A 21,681-nucleotide genomic window follows, 5' to 3' on the forward strand; every position below is an offset into this window, starting at 1 on the left:
AGTTTAATTTACTATTCCAACTCCAGTCCCCGTGGATAGTAGGGAAGGAGTTGGATAGTAAATTAAACTATTTACTATCCTGGAGCGCCCCCCCAGCGCAATTCGTTGTTACAACTTGCGTTGGAAAAGTTGCGTCGTAAGGGAACTGCGGTGTAACATCCGCGTTGTAAAGGATGTTCCCCCTTATAACCCAAGTAACAGTCATAAGATTATTCAACCAATCGAACGCAATAACCCCAAATCTTCCTTGGATCACCATTGCTAATTAGTCTACTTATGAAATATGCTGTCACATTCGCACCAATAATATGGACTAATGAATTCCTCTTTCTCCAACAGATCCATTCCTGACAAACATAAGCAGCAAAGGAATGCTGAAAAATACCACTATGAATGAAAGTAACCCGGCCAAATAACTGGGCAAGAAATATCCCTATTTAAAATGTCCCTCCTGTTGCTGAAATGTTTTCAAATTTGGAGTATCCACCCCAAAACTAACCAAACATATGGGGGACTAGTCACGAAGTACAATCGGTATAACTTTAGTAGTAGTACATAAGTACCACTAAAGTACTACAAGATGCCATTTACAAACCTACGAGAGTAAATCTCTCTTCACCTCCACCTCTCCTATCATTTCTATGGGGAGAGCCTCATACATGTAAGTTTAATACTTAGTAGTAAATGTAAGTTTAATACTTAGTAGTAAATGTGGGAGGGACCAAGGGGAAACGCTGGTAAAAGGGGCTACTTGCTACTAAAGTTGGATGGGTTTAGGGAGGAGTAGGAGGGGCTTACACCCACCCACAAAAGAGTAAGCCCATTGCTATTGACTTTTATTTGAATGAAATCTCTGATTATTTTTCTGAAGTATACTTTAAAAATATATTCCCACCTAACATAAAATATATGCATTATTCATTTCTAAAAGTGATATATATACAATTAATTAAATGTAATTTTATTATATTTTAATAAACGTTTATGCTACATTAATTTATACATTCTAAAAAGGTTGTCAAAATACTTTATAATAATGTGATCTCTTATGTGCATTCAGTTATTTACATTGTAACAATGTTTGAAATGTAATGTTGTTTCTATTGTATAAACGTTGATGTATGAGATTTACCATTCTATATATGTACGCCTAGAAGCTAGATACTTTTTTTACAACACTGGAGTTTTGAGAGTTCCATTGAAGACACATACCATGGTAGACGGTCAATGATGGCTGATACAATATTTTTTGTTTAACATCCTAATGCATGTCATCTGTTTCTCCCTTTTCGGTTGCGATTTGATAGTTGCCTCAGTCGGTGGAATGTTCTGATAGTATTGTCCACCTTCTGCCTCAGGCTATAACAGTTGTTAAATGACCTCTCACCCATTATAGTGTCAATACATGCAGTGTCATAACAAGGATGCCATTGCCTTACCGAAACCAAGTAAAATGGGCCCCTCTAGAGCCTTGGTAGGCTTGTAACAAACAACTATAAATACGATACTGTCAGCCTCTTGCACCAGAGTGCCCTGGTGAAAGTGCACCTACCCAACTATAGAGAGCGGCATAAGTGCTGCAGAGGAAGAAAAGCATCAATTCTGAAAATGTATACACTAGTAACGAGGAGAGACAATACATATTGACTCATTCCAAAGATATACCTGCTCAGTTATCTCATTCGTGTGCACACTTATAAAGCCCAGTCAGTGAGCATAAGTACCGTAAATATGCAAGTCATTATTTCAATATTATATCACACACAGTATAAAATAAGCTGCCACATAAAGTTTCAGTTTTTTGAATTAAACACATGTTTTCAAACTGTATATTGCATTCAGACAGTACCTATTCGAGTGTAAAACAGTTTTTAATAAGTTTCTATTAGAAGGGCAAACACCATAACTCAGCTGTTAAAAGTTTTTCAGTACATCTGAAAAAAGAATAACTCTGTCATCATGAAGCCTCAAATGACTCCATCAATTTAAGCCACGGGCTGGCTCCCATGAAGCCTTTAGATCGGTGATTATTCGTCGTAAGACTGTAGAATTAGCTTTCCTGAGGTTGTGAAGAACGGAATAAACAGCTTTTTATGACTGTTGTATCTTAGTGCTTTCCCGCTACCGATCCTAAAGTGAATATTTATTTAATGGTAATTAAAATAAGAGATTAGTGCACAGTTAAAGCAACTTGGTTTGGGTTTATTCCGTGGAGTGTCGGGGTAAGAAACCCCGGTCACTGAAAGGCAGGGGCTAGGAAAGAGCTCTCAGTAGCGAGCTGCGGTGCTGAGTTAGCAAAGACTGTAGAGAGGGGGGAGGACTCAGCAGTAGCAGCCGATGGTGGTGCTGCTGGACGCTGATGTGGGGTGGGGGGGGCAGTAAAGTACGGATTACGGCTGATTACAGGTAAGTAACATTTAAATAAATAAAATGAATTTCGTGTCGTGCGCTGCATCGCATTCATGTATACTTCATGGCAGTATACATGAATACATAAGTATTGATTTACTATTTTTAACTCCACATCTACCTACCTTGAAGGTTCACATATGTTCAAGATAAATAGATGTGAAATCTAGAATGTAAATCAAATTAAACTCTTTATAAATACTTACCCATGATATTGTGACAGCCAATATTCTGGACGCAATATTTTTTCAGGACGATATTTAAAACTTGATATTGTAGAAGCACACCAACCTCCCAACATGTAAGAAACAGTGAAGAGTTGCTAACATCAATTTAAGGAAAAGTTTCATCAATATGAAATGCTTCCACATGACTAATGAAATAACAGCCACAGGAGAAAATGCGCAATGGTATAAAGGAAATACTAACAGGTATAAACATCCGTAGCTCTGTTTGAATTATTATTCAAAGAGCAGCTATAAATATATTTTGTATTTTTAATCCTTTTGTTTTCAAACATTTGCATATTCGGTTGTGTTTTCTATGAAATACGAACATTTCATATTGGGTAAATACACGGAAAGAATATCTTGCCTTTTCCAACATAAAAACTCACAATTTTAGGGTACAGAAATGCTTAGCACAACCATCACTAAAACTGCTAGACCCTCTGAATTACTTACAATGCTGGGCTGCACTACAGGGAACTACTTCCAGGGTACTGGCAAACTACCAGTAGCTCCCGGGTTGAGACTCTGTGACGTCAGGCCCTCTTCCAAAGGCTGAAAAACCTCCATTTCCCAACTCGTCACCCTGTGATGACTTGGGAAAGGGAGGGGTCGAGAGAGTCACCTTGGAATTGAGAGTCATCCCCTGGAACTTCAGGGTCAATAGTGTACGCGTCCAGGGCTGCTGTCAAAATATGACGCTGCATCACGTCAGTACTGGGCGGCCCCTAGGAACCCCAAGTATTGAAGGCTGGGCTGGCACCTTGTCAGCCAGTAGGATGTTGAAAATTCACACCAATAACTGGAGCATACGCACTAGCATATGTGCCCAACAAAGAACTGTTGACCACCTAACGTCTGTTTCGAGGAGTGTCACTCTAGGCAGGCAAAGGCAATTTGAATGGCAATTGCTTGCCATCCTTAGGACTTGTAAAGCCCATGGGGTGCAGCCCTTCCGCCCATTATCAGGAACCGCCACTGCATTTGAGGTGTGCAGATCAGCGGGTCGGTGGTGTTGTAGGGTGCTCCATATAAAGGAGCTGCTCTCCACCTAAATTTGGGAACTGTGCAGGTTTGTGAATAGCATTCTGTAGTACTTGAGTAATACTACTGTAGTATTACTAAACATACTGCAAAGTTAATAGGCCTAATTGTTTCTGGATTCATTTATGTTATCTTCTTTCATGTTTGCTAGCTTTTTATATCATAACATCAGTACTTTATTGCACAAATCAAAAGTACTGATAATGTCATATACTTTACATACTCAGACTACAAGTCAACAATTCTGAGGCTGTCAATACTGCCTTCCTCTGACTGACACATCTGCAGAAGGGAGAGCAGTGAGCAATAAGAAGGTACAACTACCATCACAAAGCATTATCTAGTCTCTCTATTCACTGACAGCTGCTTTGGTCCACCTTCCAAAAAAACTGTGCATATGATCCTAATTAATTTTGTTCACATTAAAGAAAACATTTCTGTGACATTCATCGTTCTTATTTGAACGCACCCAGTCTGTCTGCTTAGGATCTTTCTCAGCTCCTAAAATCAATTCCTTCTGTGGGGTCCCTCAAGGCTCTTCCCTGTCCCCCTTATTATTTAATTTGTATATGCGGCCCCTCTTTTTTGCTTTAAGTAAACACAAAGTCACTGTATATAATTATGCAGATGACTTGCAGTTAGTCTTCACACTTAATTCCCCAAATGCTGTGGAGGATTTTCAAGCAACCATGACCCTAATCCAGAACTGGATGTCTCTAAATCATCTTAAATTAAACCCGGGGAAAACCGAGCTGATTCTGCCCGGCAAGAGCGAAATCGGTTGGAGTCCTAATTTCTGGCCTATGGACATGGGCCTCCCCCCTAAGAAATCACAAACAGTAAAGAGTTTGGGGGTAACCATTAATGAGACCTCACCTTAAAATCCCAGATTGGTACTGTGGTCTCTTCTGGTTTTTTCCAACTGAGAAAGATCAGGAAAATCGCACACCTCCTCACCCACACTGCCCTAATCCAGGTGGTCATGGCCCTAATCCTCTCCCACATTGATTTCTCTAACAGTCTCTATCTAGGCTTACCCATAGGCCAACTTAGAAGACTGCAGTACCTACAGAACCAAGCCGCCAGACTGATCTGTAACGTTCCCAAATGGGTTTCGATCAAATCTGGTTTAGAGACCTTGCATTGGCTTCCTGTGGCTCAAAGAGCCGAATTTAAAGCTGGCTGTATTATTTTTAAGGCTTTGCAAGGTAAGGGCCCCTCCTTCATCAAACAGCTGATTGGCAGATACGTCCCTTCACGCAGCTTGAGATCAGCCCACAAAGAACTACTTGAGGTACCTCGCTTTAAGAAGAAACGACAGGGAGGCAGCAGCTTTCATTTTTTAGCCGCAACCCTATGGAATTCTTTGCCGCCAGCTCTTAGACAGTGCAAGGATCTTCTTGCCTTCAGAAAGGCATTTAAAACGCACTTATTCACACAGGCATATCTGAAATAGAGACTTTCGTTTGATCCACCCTTGTTATGTTTTTTATCTCTTTCCAGCGCCAAGAAGCCTCTGGGCGTATGCGCGCTTAATAAATATTAAATAACAAATAACAAATTCATGGTATGGCCAGAGTTTTCAGAATTGCACTACCGCTGACAGTTTTAACCCACTCCAGTGACCTTTAGTACCCTGCTCTACTCTTTCCCGTGCTGCCTGTCTCTCCACTAGCTCTCAGATGCACTAACAGACTCAATCCAGCTCTCTTTTAGTGCCAGATAGTCAACAATGAGATTCACAAAGACAGGTCACCGAGCGAACTTACAAATAACTGAAGCTGAGTAATAGCTGCACACCCCCTGCGCCTGTGGCTATGGCCTGTAATGTGGGGAGTGCATTTAACAACAGTTTTGACCCTCCTCTACAGCAGACAATAATGCTATGTTATAGTGGTAATAAGTACATGAATAAACAATAAAAGGAAAGGGAAAGGTGTGAAGCATGCATCAAAGCCTCGTGCTGCAATGTCTAATTATCATAATAAATTTAATTGGGACCCATAGTGTCCATGTGGACACATCACTGTACAGACCCCTCTCCTAAGAGGGGTGTCCTGCACACTTGCCCCTACCCATCTACGACCCGTGTCACAGGCCATATGACCGGGCTAAAAAATAGAAGATGGCCACACGTGCTCCCACTCTAGTTTACTACACCTAATCTAGTACCTATGTCTTTATCCAGCCCAACAAGGTTCTACGACAGACATTTCTTCAGGACCATCCTTCATCACATAACAATTGACGGTACTAGCTGCTTTCTCCATGTCTTTTGTGGCGCCTCTCAGCAGTTCTTCCCTCTTTACACTGTTCTTTAATGCTAATCTGTCACTGGAATTATACAGCGCTGTAGTAAATAAGAAATATGTCTATGTAAGGGTATTCATAAAGAGCAGCTGCTACTCCAAGGAGTGTCCTGGCGCTGGATAGCTGGAAATATATAGGATAAAGTACCCTCCTGCTGTAGATTATAAGGATATTGTAGTCACAGAGGAGTTCCATGACCATATAGAGGAAAGAAGCTGATGATCGAGTTTAGGGATCAAACTGCATCGACTGCTTGATGCAGCATGTTCCTCTGCCTATCTTATGATAGTTCTGAAGAAGTCACCCCACATTCAGACAGAAGTTTGAACATGCAGGTTAAGATATAAAGAAGCCCTGCAAGCTAGGAAACACTCTATAAGGGAGGAGGTCATGTGTCCCTGGTGATGGGAATCGCAACCACTGATAGTGATCTTTTTCAGAAAGTAATTAATTGGTCCTTTAATTAACAATGCATTCTCCATGAAATTGAGGCTTCGATACCAGCAGACTGCTTGGCGAAATTTTTTACTATTGTTTATTGTTGTACATAAAAGGCAGGAGTCTTCGTGGGCAGTGAATATCAGTTTAGTTTATTCACGATAGTAGGTATAAAAACCCGACCAGCAGTGCCGGGCTCTCGATTCCGTCTAACGGCTCTGTGTCGAACATTGAGCTCACCGACACGAGAACAACCCGGCACTCGCTCAGCGCGAGTATAAACATAACACATCTCCTTTCCTTTAACATAAAATAATGAAAGCAGGATAAACAAAAAATGTATTAGCTAGTAACTTAAAACCATAAGACATTCTGAAGGTAAACATCATGAAAAATGTTATACATGAAAGCATAAAAACATAAACACGGTAAAACGAACATGCATTCCTACCTACCCCTTTCTTACACTTTAAATAAAGTCTTTCAAATATGAAGGGGTTCTTTTTGTGCGAACAGGTCTGTGCTCCCTTACACCAACAATTTTACGAGGGGTCTTCAGAACTATCATAAGATAGGCAGAGGAACATGCTGCATGGTATAAAGCAACCCTACGCAAATTCCATGTCTGACCATTTTGCAACCTGACATAGTTATCAAACACAGACTTAACTCGAAAAGGCCCCTTGAATTTGTTAAACATTTTATGGTTCCCGCCCGGCTTGACCTTAACTAAATCCCCTTCAGTAATTTTCGTTCTGCCAGACGTGACAATGTGACTCTCCCTTGCCAAATGCGATTTCTGCAACCATGTGGGAAGTAATTTTGTACCAGGTAGTCTCCCTCTCATGAGTTCAAAGGGTGTTTTGTTCATGTTTTGGTGTACAGTCGTGCGATATGCCCAGAGCATTTCTTTAATTTCTCCTTGGATAGATCTATTTGAAGCTAAAGCAAGCTGCATTGTGCCCTTGACCAATCTATTCACCCTCTTGCACAAGCCATTACTCTGGGGATTATAAAGTGACTTGCGTAAATGCTTCAAACCTCTATTAGTAAAATATTCCTCCATTTCCCTGGAAGTAAATTGTGTCCCATTGTCTGACAAAACCGTGCGTGGGATACCCTCCCTCCTGAAAATACCATTAAGCACCTTTATAGTGGATTGTGTGTTGATACTCTTCATGAACGCAATCTCAACCCACCTTGAAGTCGAATCAACCAGTACCATAGCAAATTTCCCATTCTCGGGAAGTTCATGAAAAGGGCCTATAAAGTCTATGCAAAACTTTGCCCAAACTCCTTCCTCAGATACTATATGTCCACCTAACCTTGAACTTGCTCCTACCTGAAGCCTTTTCTCTGACTCCTTACATGACTCGCAGCGTTCCACCCAAACCTTAACCTGGGAGTCTATCCCTCGCCACCAGAAGCTCTGTTTAAGGTGCCTTGCCGTGAGAGCATAAATGACCCTGATGTGCTATGGCAATGATGCGAGGTCTCAATGAAGTCGGTGGAATGTACTTTTCCCCTCTCACTACAATGGAATCTCCAGGCATAGATATTTCGTCCTGCAATTGTACATAAGGTCTAAGATTAAGTGGTACCGTGCTCTGCCTGGAAACCCCTTCCCTGCACATCCTAACTAAACTTCCCATAAGCTGATCTTCCTCCATGGCCCGTATCCATTCTTCTTTAGAAATAGACTTAGCAAGATCCTCTACAAGGTCTTCCAAGTAAGCAACAAAGTTTTCAGTAACTAACACCTCTGGCCTAGCCTTAGTGTCTGGCAACCTAAATAAGCAATCGGCCACACTGTTGCACCACCCCGGTACATACTCCACATTGCATGTATAATCTTGAACACTAACTGCCAACCTAGCCAGTCTACACGAACAATTTTTGATGCCCCCAGGAGCCAAAACCTTCAAGAGAGGTTTGTGATCAGTTCTGAGTGTGAATTGAACACCCCACAAATAGACCCTAAAATATCTTGTTGCCCATGCGGCTGCTAATGCCTCTCGCTCGATGACCGAGTAGTTTCTCTCACAACCCGGCACACGCTCAGCGCGAGTATAAACATAACATTTATACTACACCCCATTTGTCCTCATAGTGTTCTTCTGATGGTGGGGAGGTACAAGCAGTAAACAATCATGTAGCAAGTATACCATTTGAGATCAAGGAAGTCATTTCAGAAATCCACAAGAGCCCAAGTGGGAAGGCACCTGGTCTGGATGGCGTCCCAATGGATGCTTTTAAGAACAACAAAGAATTATTGGCTCCAATTGTAACTGTTGTTCTTAGAGCTGCAGTTATGAATGTCTTACCTACTTCTAGGTCCAAATCAGTTATTGTACCTATAGTTAGGAAAGGCGACCAAGGTGTTACTGTCCAATACCTCTTCCATATTCTGCTGTTAAGTTTATGGGCAGGATTCTGTTTGCACGTATGAAAGCCTGGGCTGAGCAGAACTCAATTCTTACTAAGATGCAATATGATTTTCGCAAACGCCAGGTCACATTTGATCACTGTTTAGATTTACATTTCCTTATCAGCAAATATACAGTAAGAAATATTAGATCGGTCTATCTCACATTTATTTACTTGAGTTGTGCTTTTCATTATGTCAATAGATCAAAACTCCGGTCCATAATGTTATCAATGGTAATAGAGGAGCTCATTGTCTGCTCACTGTGACAAATGTACCTGGATGTAACAGTTAAGGTGCAATACAGACCCAATGGGGAGAGGATGTGGCCTAACGGCTGGGGCGGTTGATCTCAAATCTGGGGAACCGGGTTCGATTCTCTGCAACGTCGCTCACCATCCTGTGATTCTGGACAAATCACTTAATCTCTCCGTGCCTAACAAAAATGAAGGTGTCCTTATGTAACGCAACTTGTGGTCATGTAAAGTGCTCTGATACCTGATACCTGATACCTTAGGAGTAAGCTTGCGCTATATTAAACTCAGCGGGAAAAAAATGGTGAGTGCACCAAATCATGTAAGCCTAACAGAGGAGTCCACCAAAACTTGCATCATTTTTATTTACTTTGAATATAAATGAGTTGACAAGCTTTCTGTTGGAAAGGGGACATAACATGCTACTGCTTGCGAAATGCCCTGTACTGGTACTGCTTTATGCAGGTAATGCAATGTTGATTGCTAGGGCAGAAACTATTGAATGCCTTCACCACCTTTATGGGTTTAAACTAATCTTACTAAATCCTTCACTGTAGTGTTCGGGCCTAAAACCGCAAAAAGACATCACCATAACATTGGTGGCCCAGCGGCGGGGAGTGTCCAAACGTTCACATACCTGGGGATATCCCTGGACTCATTGTTAAGCTGGGGACATTTATACACTATCAGATGCCAACAATTTAATAGAACAATGGAGGCTGTTTTTCTGTTGGCAGCTAAGCTTAATGAAAATGCCATGGGGGAAATGCTCTAAGTATACAAAAATATATGCATATCTGCTGCAATTTATGGTGTGGGTCTCTGTAGATACACAGATATAACTAGTTTACAAATGGCAGAAAACATTTTCTTATGAATATTATTGCCCACTTCTCATAGCACCCTTGCAGAAATTTGGCATATTGAACTGGGGACTACCTATATAGAAGATCTGATTCAATTACATCCACTTCTCTCAAGAATATCAATTTGGATGAAGCTCGAGGTGAGTTTCACAAGTAAATAATTCAAAATTGCTTAGCTTTGGATAATGTATTAAAGATCCCTTCGTTATCATACATTAAAAGGTTCTGCTCCTGGTTGAGTGATCCTGAATTATTTAGCAAATCTGATTTGATAAATACCATAACTAAAGTTTTAATAAAAGATTTGTTTTGTAACTTTTGTGAGAATATGAGAATAACAAGAGAATGCAGTAAACCCACGGTGCGATCACATGCTATTGTTTCAACAGTGGGGATTATGAAACTCTATCTTTCTTTTCTAATCAATTCAGAACACTGTTTTTCTCTCACACGCTTTAGATTAAAAATCATACATTTTTTTGTGGTGTGGTGCCTGACTTCAGGAACTCCTGTATTGCCCATGTGATAATGAGTCATCTCAGAGCACAATGCACTTTATGCTTTTTTGCAAATTGTATATGTACCGAAGGAAATTGTATTTACTGCGTAATTTGCGTGTATTGAATATAAGACATTGCAGACCTGCACTTGTTTTTATTTAACAGCTTTTATCTCCAGAACTTGCTTGTCTGTAATACATTTTGTCCAATCTCTCTTAGAAAAAGGACATTTTTGTAGACCATTGATAAATAGTTATAGGTTTGTATGTAGCTATTTTATTGAGGATTTATTATCAACCTTTACAGGCGCCTATAATTAATTATGTTTTGAATATTGTTTGTATAATATGAGATTGTGAATTAGATACATTTTTCATGTCTTATTTATTTAAAATTAAGGGAAATTGATGATGATGATGACTGATTTCCTTTTAAGATCATAGAACTCTAAGGTGACTTGCAATATATTATTCAGTGGATACATCATTCCTTATAATGCATGGTCACAGCATCACCATTCCTACAAACTGCTTACACCCTTGGTGTGTTTGCTCTTTCATATCAAAGAGATAGGATGCTTACAGACATGAAGAATAATAACAGAATAGTATTCTGTAGTGCTTGAGTAGTACCATTGTAGTGCACTAAAGGTGCTAAGAAAAGTGAATAGCCCCATAGATTCTGGACTGCAAAATTAAACATACTAAAAGCAGACAGATATTTATTGCAAAAAGTTATTTAAATCACTTTCATACAAGTCAGATTTTAAAAAAAGTTATATCTTAGAAAGTGCATACACTTTCAGAGATATTCTATTATTTACCATAAAGATCTCATTTCTATCGATCGCTGTTCATCTAGTAACAATAGTCAGAGGAAGGAAAACGTTGTTTTCGTTTTCTTTGTTTAATCTGTAGCTTTACTTATGCTCCCTGTCCTGCTTTTCCCCTTGGTTGCTGGCTCTGGCAGCAGATATTATGATGTCAGAACTCAAATCTAATCATTTATTACTGTTGAGCAGCTATGTCACTTCATTATTACAGGTGACCAAAGCTGTTACAATAAGGAAATGATAGATGGGCGTTTATGTAGGGATTGCAGGCACCCATGTATTACAGAGACATATACATGGGTTTAATGCTTTATGAAATGTTAAGACCTCCATGATTTCGGGGACATGACCTCTGTCTTTTCTTTATTCTGGTTTATGGGCTTTCTTCTACCCCATCACAGCACGGGTTAGAAGTAGAGGGCACTGGAACTGTATCCAACAAGGGCAACATAACGAGCATTGGCAAAGAAAATAGGTATGACCTTAGCAAGCTTCTGCCATGGTTATGTACTTTTTAAAAGTTTAAATGCTAGCAAATGCCACTAAAATAGAAAGAAGAAAGAAGGAGCCATGAAACCTCCTAGGCGGCCATATGTTTGCAATAAAATGTTTAATTTGAAAAAAAATAACCACTGCATAGACTTTGATAGAATAATACAGGTTCATCCTAGCAGGTATATGTACTTATAACATGTATATAAACTCCTATTGGTTTTAATTCACATCAGAGAAAAACATGACTGTTATTGGAGCAAAGAAAGGGTATTTTTTGGCTTTGAATTACTGTAATCTGAAAACATGCTGGCAGGCAGACAGCCCTACTCACTCCACATGCATTGGGACATGTTGTAGTGTTGAGGTTGTTGAAGGGTGGATGCAAAGCTCATGCACTTTTGTCGTGAGTGAGAGCTGAAGAGATATGTACTTACGTAGAATTTGAAGACGTCATTGGCCTCTTGCTCCATTAATTCAGCTTTGGCGTCACTGTGATTTAAGATCTGCCACTTGTTCTTCTGCCAGGGGATACAGTTAGTTGTCACTAGGATGATAGACAGCATGCAAACCCTACAAAAAAGACCTGGAGAAAATATGAAGAGATCAGACTCTTGGACAAGAGCAGATGTAATTGTCACTTGAGGACACTTTTATAGGCTGATCCATTCTGCATACTTTCACTGCGTCGGTTCTGGAGCACCAGCTTTACTATTTTTATTATTGTTAGATTCATTTAAATGATTTGTAGAAGTTCATATGATTTGAGTGTGATTTTTTCAGTCTAGGAAGTCTAGGCTTGTCACTTGCCCCACAGGGAACCAATGTTGGTTTTCACAAGCTCAGCACTGTTTCATGAATGTCACAAAGCAGGCACTACATTCATCAGGCTTCCTATCCTGGACTATAGACTGGGATAAAAGAACCTGGAGTGAAAAGGCTGCATGCATTGTAAACTTGCAGGACCAGTTCTGTGTCCTGGAACTGCACAGCACCCTGTAACCCTAGGTCTGGACGGTACTTTAGAGTTATAGGACATGCACTGTACCTAGGGGCCAAGGCATGAATCCTGGAATTTGAAATCCTAGACTCCCAGGATCAGCACTGACTGCTTGAGTCAAAGCACTTGTACCAAACACTGAAACTTTCCATGGATCCACAGGGCCTTAACTCTCCTGCAGCCACATGTACTGTTCTCCATCTAAGAGTCAAGGACACTAGCTGTATTTTGGAGTAATATAATCTCATTGGACCATAGGCCCTAATTATAGGTGGGCCAGATGATGGTGATCAATGCACAAACACTTGTTTGCTCAGGGATCACAATTAAAAGTGCTTTGAATATTACCACGCACTAAAGTCTGCACTCCCCATTAAAATGCAGCACCTGCCAAAAGTACAAGGTTCCCCTATCATGCCCCACTTTTTGGACAAAACTTGAGAAAGGCAGAATTTTTCGAACCCGATAAATTCCGAGCCCAGGGGTTTCGGATTTGATCAGGTGCGATAATGACTGTCTATCCCTATGTGGTACTCAAATTAGGCCCTAATGAACATGAGGCCAGCACTTCATTGCAAGGAACTGCAAGGTATGCAGTTCCTTGCACCAACTGGGCGCTGCAGCAATCGCAAGGTAATTTGTTGTATTTACTTAATTACTTACCTTACTCCTGTCCATCGTATGTCGGACTCCACTACCCCCCCCCACCATGCCCCTCCCCGCCCCACCACCCCGCAGCACTCCCTCGTCAAGCCACCACTGCTTATGGGGCAGAAAATGGTGCCGCAACGTTGTGTGATCAAGGCCACATTGGACCGCCAAAACGTGTTATGGCAGAAGAGCGTAAAATAAATGAACTTGAGCAGGAATCTTTGGTGTCTGCAGCCAATTCTTTTGAGATACAATAAAGCAGAATGAGGAAATCGATCTATCTATCTATCTATCTATCTATCTATCTATCTATCTATATATATATATATATATATATATATATATATATATACATATATATATATATATATATATATATATATATATATATATATATATATATATATATATATACACACACAATTTTACTTTTACCTGATTTATACTTACTATTTTGTTGTAAAGGTATGCATGGTGAAGGCATATAAGGGGTAAAGACATGCGTGGTAAAGGCAGTACGTTGTAAAGGCATTGCATGGTAAGGCCTGCGTAGAAAAGGCTGTTCCCCTCTGGAATAGCTGATACCATGTGTGTTGGGTGGGAGAGGTGCAAATTGGAAACAAGCGATATGTGTTCTCTTTTGCAGTGAGTTTTCACTAAGATCAGTCTAAAGCATACCTCAACAGAGTGGGAGAAGCCACTAGAGCCACTAGAAGTAATGATGTTTGTGGCCTGTTGTGACTCATTTAGCTACATGAAATGAAAGGCATAGTCTGCTTTGTTCACCGACTGAGTAGGTGTTTATGTGAGTCGCTAAATGCAGATTGAGTCGCTTCATGTATGATGAGAAAATGGACCTTCTGTGCTTTGTGAGGCATTCTTCTGGAAACTAGCTTTCCTGCAGTTCTACCATTTTCCCCAAAGTAAAGCCTTTAGACAAGAAACAGAGCGTTCATATTAACAGCACATGAATCCTTGGTCCTTTAGGTCTGCCTGTTTCCACGATCTATTTCTAGTTAAAATGAATCAGACACTAACCTTTGGTCACATGCTCCACAGAACCAGACAGTGGCCCGGTCACCAGTGCAAACAACCCTTTAACCTGTACCCATGAAGAGCTGCTGACACCTTCTAGTGCTCAAGAACAACACATCAACCCACGCTAAGCTACCCCAAAAAGATGATCAAAAGATAGATTAAATATATAACCGTACCTCGTAGAGTCCAGAATTTTTTGGAGTTGCCAAACATGCTAAAAGCACAGCTGTTCCTGCGTCCTGTGAGGTTGCCACCGCAGCTCTCGCCTTTCTGAACAGAAATGAGGAACCTTGCCTCTTTTCTGCACTGATGAGTCAATTCTCAACGCAGACACTAGACCAGCCCTCCTGGAAAATTAGTATTAACCGACTGATACCAATCAAAAAAGAAGTGCTGCTTTGTGGCCACACAAAAAGGAAATGACATCAATTGGCTTGTTCTTCGAACTAGTTCCTAGAAGGTTGTATGCCTTCAATAGAGGGCAGCTCGAGCTGTTCCTTGTATTGGATGGGGCAATGACCTGACACAGGGTTGGGCCACTGTGCCATGTGCGGTGACCCAACCCCCTCTGACTTATCTGAACCAGATTACAGAAGTGATGACATTACGCTGCCCTAAAATGAAACTGAAGCCTCCACATTTTCTTTAGCAGCCTGAGCCGATTCAGATCTGTCCTTCTGTCTTTTTACCCCACTGGATGGAGATGCAGGAGTGAAGTTAATCTTTGTATTGCTATTGAATATTCATATATAGGAAACAATGCTCCGACCAGTGTGTGTTGTGTGGAATACTTGAATCAGTAATCCAGATGGATTACTAAATTTGCTGGTATAGCACTTTTCAGCATTAATGAAGATGTATTAAATAATCTGGGGCCAGATGTAGGAAGCTTTTTTCTACGAGAAGCATTTTCTGATGCACCAAACCCTGTTTGAGATTCGGTAACTTATTACCAAACCGCAATTAGGGTTTGTGATTTGCTGTTAGGAAGGGGTGTGTTTAGGGTGTTGCTTCCTAATACTGAATCGCAACTGTATGTTAGAATGTTTTGCAACCGAAATGCGGTTGCAAAACATTTGCAACTTCAAGTTGGTGGTAACCCTTTGCAGATGGGAAGGGGTCCCCAAGGGACCCCTCCTCCTTTGTGAATGATAGTACAAACATTTTTCCAGAGCAGGCAGTGGTCCCACGGACCACTACCTACTCTTAAAAAATGAAATGACAACTTTTCATTTTATTTTTGTAATGCAGCCTATTTTTCTTTAGGGAAAATAAATTGATTACAAAAATATAATATTGCTTTATATAAAAAGCAATCACAGAGATGGTGGTCTGCTGACCTCATCAGGCCACCATCCCTGTGAATGTAGCCATTCCCAATGGGTCGCAAATTGCGACCTGCCTCATCAATATTAATGAGGCATGTCTCTTTGTGACCCATTCGGAATCACAAACAGTTATCTGAGACACTGTTGTACATAGCTGTTTATGATTTCATAACTGCGAATCGTAAAAATTCGCAATTAGGAAATCTCAAATTGACTTTTTGGCCCATGGAGCAGTAGGAAGCACGGACACAGTTAAAAAAATTTAACACGCTTGCAATGATGCTACACTATGTGCAGGACCACAAATCTATTGTTGTCTGTCAGACTAATATATTGTGTGGACTGAATATCGTATCAAAAGTATGAGGATCAAAATATCAACAAGGTAAGTGCAATAAGATAAGTATAGATTTACTATTCTAAACTCGACAGCTACATACCTTGAAGATATATATCATCATACATTTGGTTAAGTATAGTAAAACTGTGCTACTTATGGAAACTTACCTTCATATTTTTGTCCTTGATATTGTTGACATTATATTTTGTATGTAGCCTTACGGCTAGAGTGGTCGACGTCACAGCTGGGGAACCGGGTTCGAGTCTCATCAACGATGCTCAACATCCTGTGATTGTGGGCAAATCACTTAATCTCCCCGTGCCTAAAAAAATTAATGTGTCCTCATGTAACGAAACTGGTGCTATGTAAAGCGCTCTGATACCCGATATCTTTGGGTCTAGTTCGCGCTATATAAAACTCGGTAAAAAAAAAAAACATGATATTTTTGATCCGATATTTTGTCCAAACACCAAATCTTTATGTTAATTACTTTTAAGTATTGTGTGTTTACATTTTTCAAATGTGTGTGACTGTGATGAGCTTAATAGTTATAAACTATGATAACTTATGTTTTTATCTTCTTCTTGCTACCATAGCCTTGCTCTCACAAGATCTGTAAATAAAATATTTTAGTATAAAACAACTCAGAGTTTTTTTTTGTTGATTAGGTTACCCACACGCAATGCATGCTCGGCCTCGCTCCACAAGTATCATGACCTGGGATATATTTCTTGCACCTGACAGACTGTCAGTTGTTTTGATGAGCGTTGTTTAACAGACCACTGGAGTGGGAAATAAAGAAGACACTCCCTCAACCTACTTTATTCATTGTCTGTACCTCTTTCACTGTACCAAATGTGCTGACAAGGGCTTTCCCTCTACCTTGAAACAACTTCTGACAATTTATTGCCATGCGGATGACTTTTCAGCCTCATCTGCTGGTCTCCATGACAACAACACCCACACCATGTCAGAACTCCTGTCCTGTGATCCCTCACATGCCAGTCAGTTCTCTACTTGTGCAATTTGTAGCCTTATTTGTCTCATCCTGCTTAAGAGGCCACGTCTTTTTCGGCCCCCAGATTCGACATCAAAGCCTGTTTCACTGTAGGGGCCGCTCTTCTTTGCAGACTGAGGCACGTGTCAGCTTGTCCCCTGCTTCCTGATCTGAAATTCTTAATTGATCAGGACCATTGTGTACATCCATATGGACCCACTCACACCTTAGTTTAAAAAAAAATGATCTCTTTATGACATGATTAATTCAACTAGTGCATTCAAAGCAGCGTTCCAACTTTTATATATTCTTTACTTTACCAAGGAGAAATAATTTAACTAGAACACATGCTGGTACTCTGTCGGGCTGCCTCCTTAATGCGCATAGCACGCAGCCTTAAATCTTCACTTTTCTGTAAGTACTCAAGCACTACAATGAAAATGACTCTGCCTTACCTCAACAAAATACCTGCTTTGCCTCCAGAGTATATCATTTCTGTTTTGCATCAGCCGTGTTGTATTGATGCATGTCTCTGTGATAGCTACGCATCTGCTGCCCAAGCTAAAGGTCGACCCATTCTTCATTTGTTGCTTGCTCTCTGTGAGCTACAGTCAATATGGCACTGAGTCTTCTACAGTGAATTGTCTCTGCTACCCGGTAATTTGCCTCTGTTTTCATGTTCTACCTATTCCTTATCCCTCCAGCATGCATGGAAAACTAAACGCTCTATTGCTTATTCTTGACGACCATGGAGAGCCTTACATTACGTGGAGAGTATTCATGATTTAGAGTTTGGCAGTCAGTGGTAAATCAATTGGTATGGGAGAGTACTTTACTCCCACCAAACCAAGGGTCTTCCCTTGGCCAAATTTAGAGTTGTGCGACAGACTTGCAATAACATTGGCAGGGGCCGCTGTGTCAATGTTACAAAAGTAGACTGATGGCTCTGTCAAACATGACGGCTGCCTGTCAAACTTTTACAGTGTCTAAGGATCGTGGTACAGAATGCTTTAAGCTGCTTCACAAAAACAACAAACTTGTTTCCACCATGTAGGAAAAGTCAAGGGAGTCACCCACCTGATCAAGTAGAGTTAATTGTGCTCCTGTGAACCACCAGTTACTAACTTTACTCCAAGCCAGTTCAACCACCTTGCTAAATATTACAAATAATTTGCTCTGGGGGGGTAATTGAACTATAGATTCTGCCCTATGGGTTCATCCACTTTTCGTTGTAATAAAAAAAATGGCAAAGTAAGGGGTCTATTACGATGTCGGGCGGATTGCCACCGCCCGCATGGCGGTGACGATCCGTCCGACATAATCCCCCGCCCGCTTCCCATTTACCCCCGCTATATTATGATGGCGGGGGGGGGGTACCGTGGTGAACAGGAAGACCGTCAGCCGCTTTTCCACCCGGTCGACGGGGCAGAAAAGGGTTGCATATGGTGGTGGTGTTTGCTAGACACCGCCATCCATGGAAGCGGGAAGCCTTTCCGTGGCGGCAACGGCATGCGGTTTTCACATTGCCCATTGCGGGCCCCCAGGATATTGGGGGGGTGAAGGGGGCACCTGGGGGGTACCTATGGCACCCCCTACATTGCACCGCACTGTGCAGTGTGCAGCCCCAGCATTGTGGTGGGCGGTGGTGTGTGCACCGCCCGCCACAATGATTTGGATGGGGAATGCCACCGCCACTGTGGCGGTGACATCCTAATTGCCGATGCGGGACCACCGCACCACTGGTGGCCGGTCCCAGCACCGCTATCGCCATCCTTATAGGCCCCTTAGTGTCAGAAATGACCTTAAACCTGTCAATACAATACTTTGGTACACATCCATCCTTAGCCATGCACTGTGCACCACATTATTGAATTAACTGATGCTCAAGTTTTCAATAATTCTATATGTCCTTAGCATACCAGGGGGTCAAACTTGAATTAACCTACTGTGGCCATATTACGTAAGCGCCCCGAGAGTATAATAGGCGTTTGCACCCATTTAATGCTTCCCCGGGGCACTTTGGTACTACAAAAGGTTCAGCAGATTCTTGTGCAGCCCCTTTTGTAATACAGATAGTGCTGGCATACATAAAGCACCACTGCTATTATTAGAGGACGTTCCCTCATTTATATGGGGTTGTGGCCCCATGCAAATGAGGGAATCACTGTGCCTTTGCACCCATGCTGTATTACCGACGTGGTACAAAAGGGGGTGGCATCTGAACCAATCAAACACTCACACCCAGTCAAAAGATCTGGGTTTGATCCATCACCGTTCTTTAGCCCACTCTGCCACCCCAGTTCAGACATGGCTATATGCAAATCAGTCTGACCCTGTGCCTCATGGGAACAGTCCAGCCCGAACTGCCAAGCCATGCCTTCCCTGGCCGGAAACAAGCTTCCGAGGACCGGTTTCTGGCATTCCAGCCGTCTTCAGCCCGGCTTGCTTGAATCCAATGGCAAAGTGCCACCCCAGTTCAGACATGGCTATATGCAAATCAGTCTGACCCTGTGCCTCATGGGAACAGTCCAGCCCGAACTGCCAAGCCATGCCTTCCCTGGACCGGAAACAAGCTTCCGAGGACCGGTTTCTGGCATTACAGCCGTCTTCAGCCCAGCTTGCTTGAATCCAGAGGCAAAGTGAGCAAGGGACTCACGTCTGAGCATACCCTGCCACACTTATGGTGGCCAAAAGCGGTACAAAAGGGGGTGGTGATGGACGGAGCATCCAAACCAATCAAAAACTCACACCCAGTCAAAAGATCTGGGTTTAATCCATCATATAGCCATGTCTGAACTGGTGGGGTAGCAGAGTGGGCTAAAGAACGGTGATGGATTAAACCCAGATCTTTTGACTGGGTGTGAGTGTTTGATTGGTTTGGATGCTCCGTCCATCCCCACCCCCTTTTGTACCGTATTACCGACGTGGGCACAGAACCAAACATGGCTTTAGAAGGCGCACTGAAAGTGCTCTGAAAAAGGTGGCACACTTTCAGTTCGCCTTCTAAATGCACCCCTCTAAAAAGGGATGAAAGGGGGTCCCATGCACCCCCCAGACATGCAAGGGGATCTCTAATCCCTTTGAAAAGTTCAGGCAGGTTGCCACCTGCACATGCACAGAGAAGCACAGAACAGCTTTTAAACAGCTGCTCTGTATTTCTCTTGAATGTACTGCCCTGGTGGCAGCGCAAGTTTGCTGCTAACCCGACAACAGTGCATTCTTCCTGATAGGGCGCACTTTCCATGTTTTCTCCTGGAGCACCTGCTTTAAGGTTTGCCGTGGCGCAAACATGGAAAGCGCGCCCTATCTGTAATAAGGGCCGTGGTGTATTTGGCACTTTTTTTTCCGTTGCAGTCCTTTTCCTGCTTGGCCACATGCCATTCGGACTTCCCTCTCTGGCATTAGTGTACTCGTATTTCAAGACATTTTTACTGAAAGATATCAAAAGTCAGGATGATATATTAGTATTTGGCAATGACAGAAAAACACATGACAAGATCATAGACACTCTTTCTGCAGCTGTGTTGATTATTTGAGATATGTATTCACACCACATAGGATAAAACCACATCTAAGCTTCATAGGAACTAGCATACAAACACAATCACCTCAAAACAAAGATTAACTAAGATCCTTTTAGATTTGTGTGAATTTTCAACTAAATTCCTGTAAGGTTTTGCTATCACGACAGCCACCCCAAGAGATGTCATGAGTAAAGAAATTAAATTTAGTTGATCAGACACACATTATGATAGTTTTGGATGGATGAAATCATCGTTCATTTGAAATGAGAATGCCACATTACTGTTGATGCCAGTGATAGGTGGATGGATCTCACTTAGATGCAATAGGGTATTCACTCCTAGATTTGTTTCCTGAGCATAGTGGCAGATGGAATGGATGTAATCTATCACTGAAAAAGAGTTATTCACCTGTGTCTGGGCTTTCAGTTAATTTTATTGATTTGTCTGGGGAAGACAGCTTTGTTCTGCCATTTGATGAACTGTAAATCTGGAAATAAATAAACTGCTAAGATTGTAAGGCTTGGTTTTCCTTCTAAATATTGTTTCAAAAATATCATGAGACACAAATATGTTGCCAACTATATTGTGTTGTAAAAATATCATAGCACAGACTATAGATGGTAAGAATATCATTTGTTAAGTCTTCCATATATTTTTTAATGTAGTTGTATACAATATTATTTTATAATTGTTTTGCCAAATTTTATTTGTTTTTTTGTTTTGATTTATTATCTTAATGGTCAATTCCATTTTGGTTTGAGTTTTTTTAATGTGGTATTAAATCTTAAGGTGTTTTTATTTTCTCCCCATTTTTGTTTTTTCTGTTTCCAGTTTGTTGGGTTTGTAGGGGAATAGATTCGAAAGTTGTTTAAATATTTTTGTTTTAATTAATTATGACATAATATAATTTGCCATATGTTTTTTGTTTGATTTTTAATGTTATTGTTTAATAATATTTTTAAAATAATGTGCATTGTTATTGTTTTCTGTTTATTATTTAATTTGG

At 41.2% G+C, this 21,681-nt stretch overlaps 1 protein-coding gene across 1 annotated transcript in view; it reads right to left on the reverse strand.

Annotated features, from left to right (window-relative positions):
- The window catches only part of OSM (oncostatin M), a 33,790-nt gene extending 18,952 nt beyond the window's left edge, over positions 1 to 14,838 (reverse strand). The window contains exons 1-2 of the mRNA XM_078665999.1: positions 14,663 to 14,838; positions 12,235 to 12,383 (exon numbers count right to left, since the gene is read on the reverse strand). Coding sequence (XP_078522125.1) covers positions 12,235 to 12,383; positions 14,663 to 14,699 — 186 coding nt within the window. The 5' untranslated portion in view covers positions 14,700 to 14,838. The remainder of the gene's footprint in view (positions 1 to 12,234; positions 12,384 to 14,662) is intronic.
- Between the last annotated feature and the right edge of the window lie 6,843 nt (positions 14,839 to 21,681).

This window comes from Lissotriton helveticus, chromosome 11 (assembly GCF_964261635.1).
Source record: "Lissotriton helveticus chromosome 11, aLisHel1.1, whole genome shotgun sequence".
NCBI classification, from domain to species: Eukaryota; Metazoa; Chordata; class Amphibia; order Caudata; family Salamandridae; genus Lissotriton; species Lissotriton helveticus.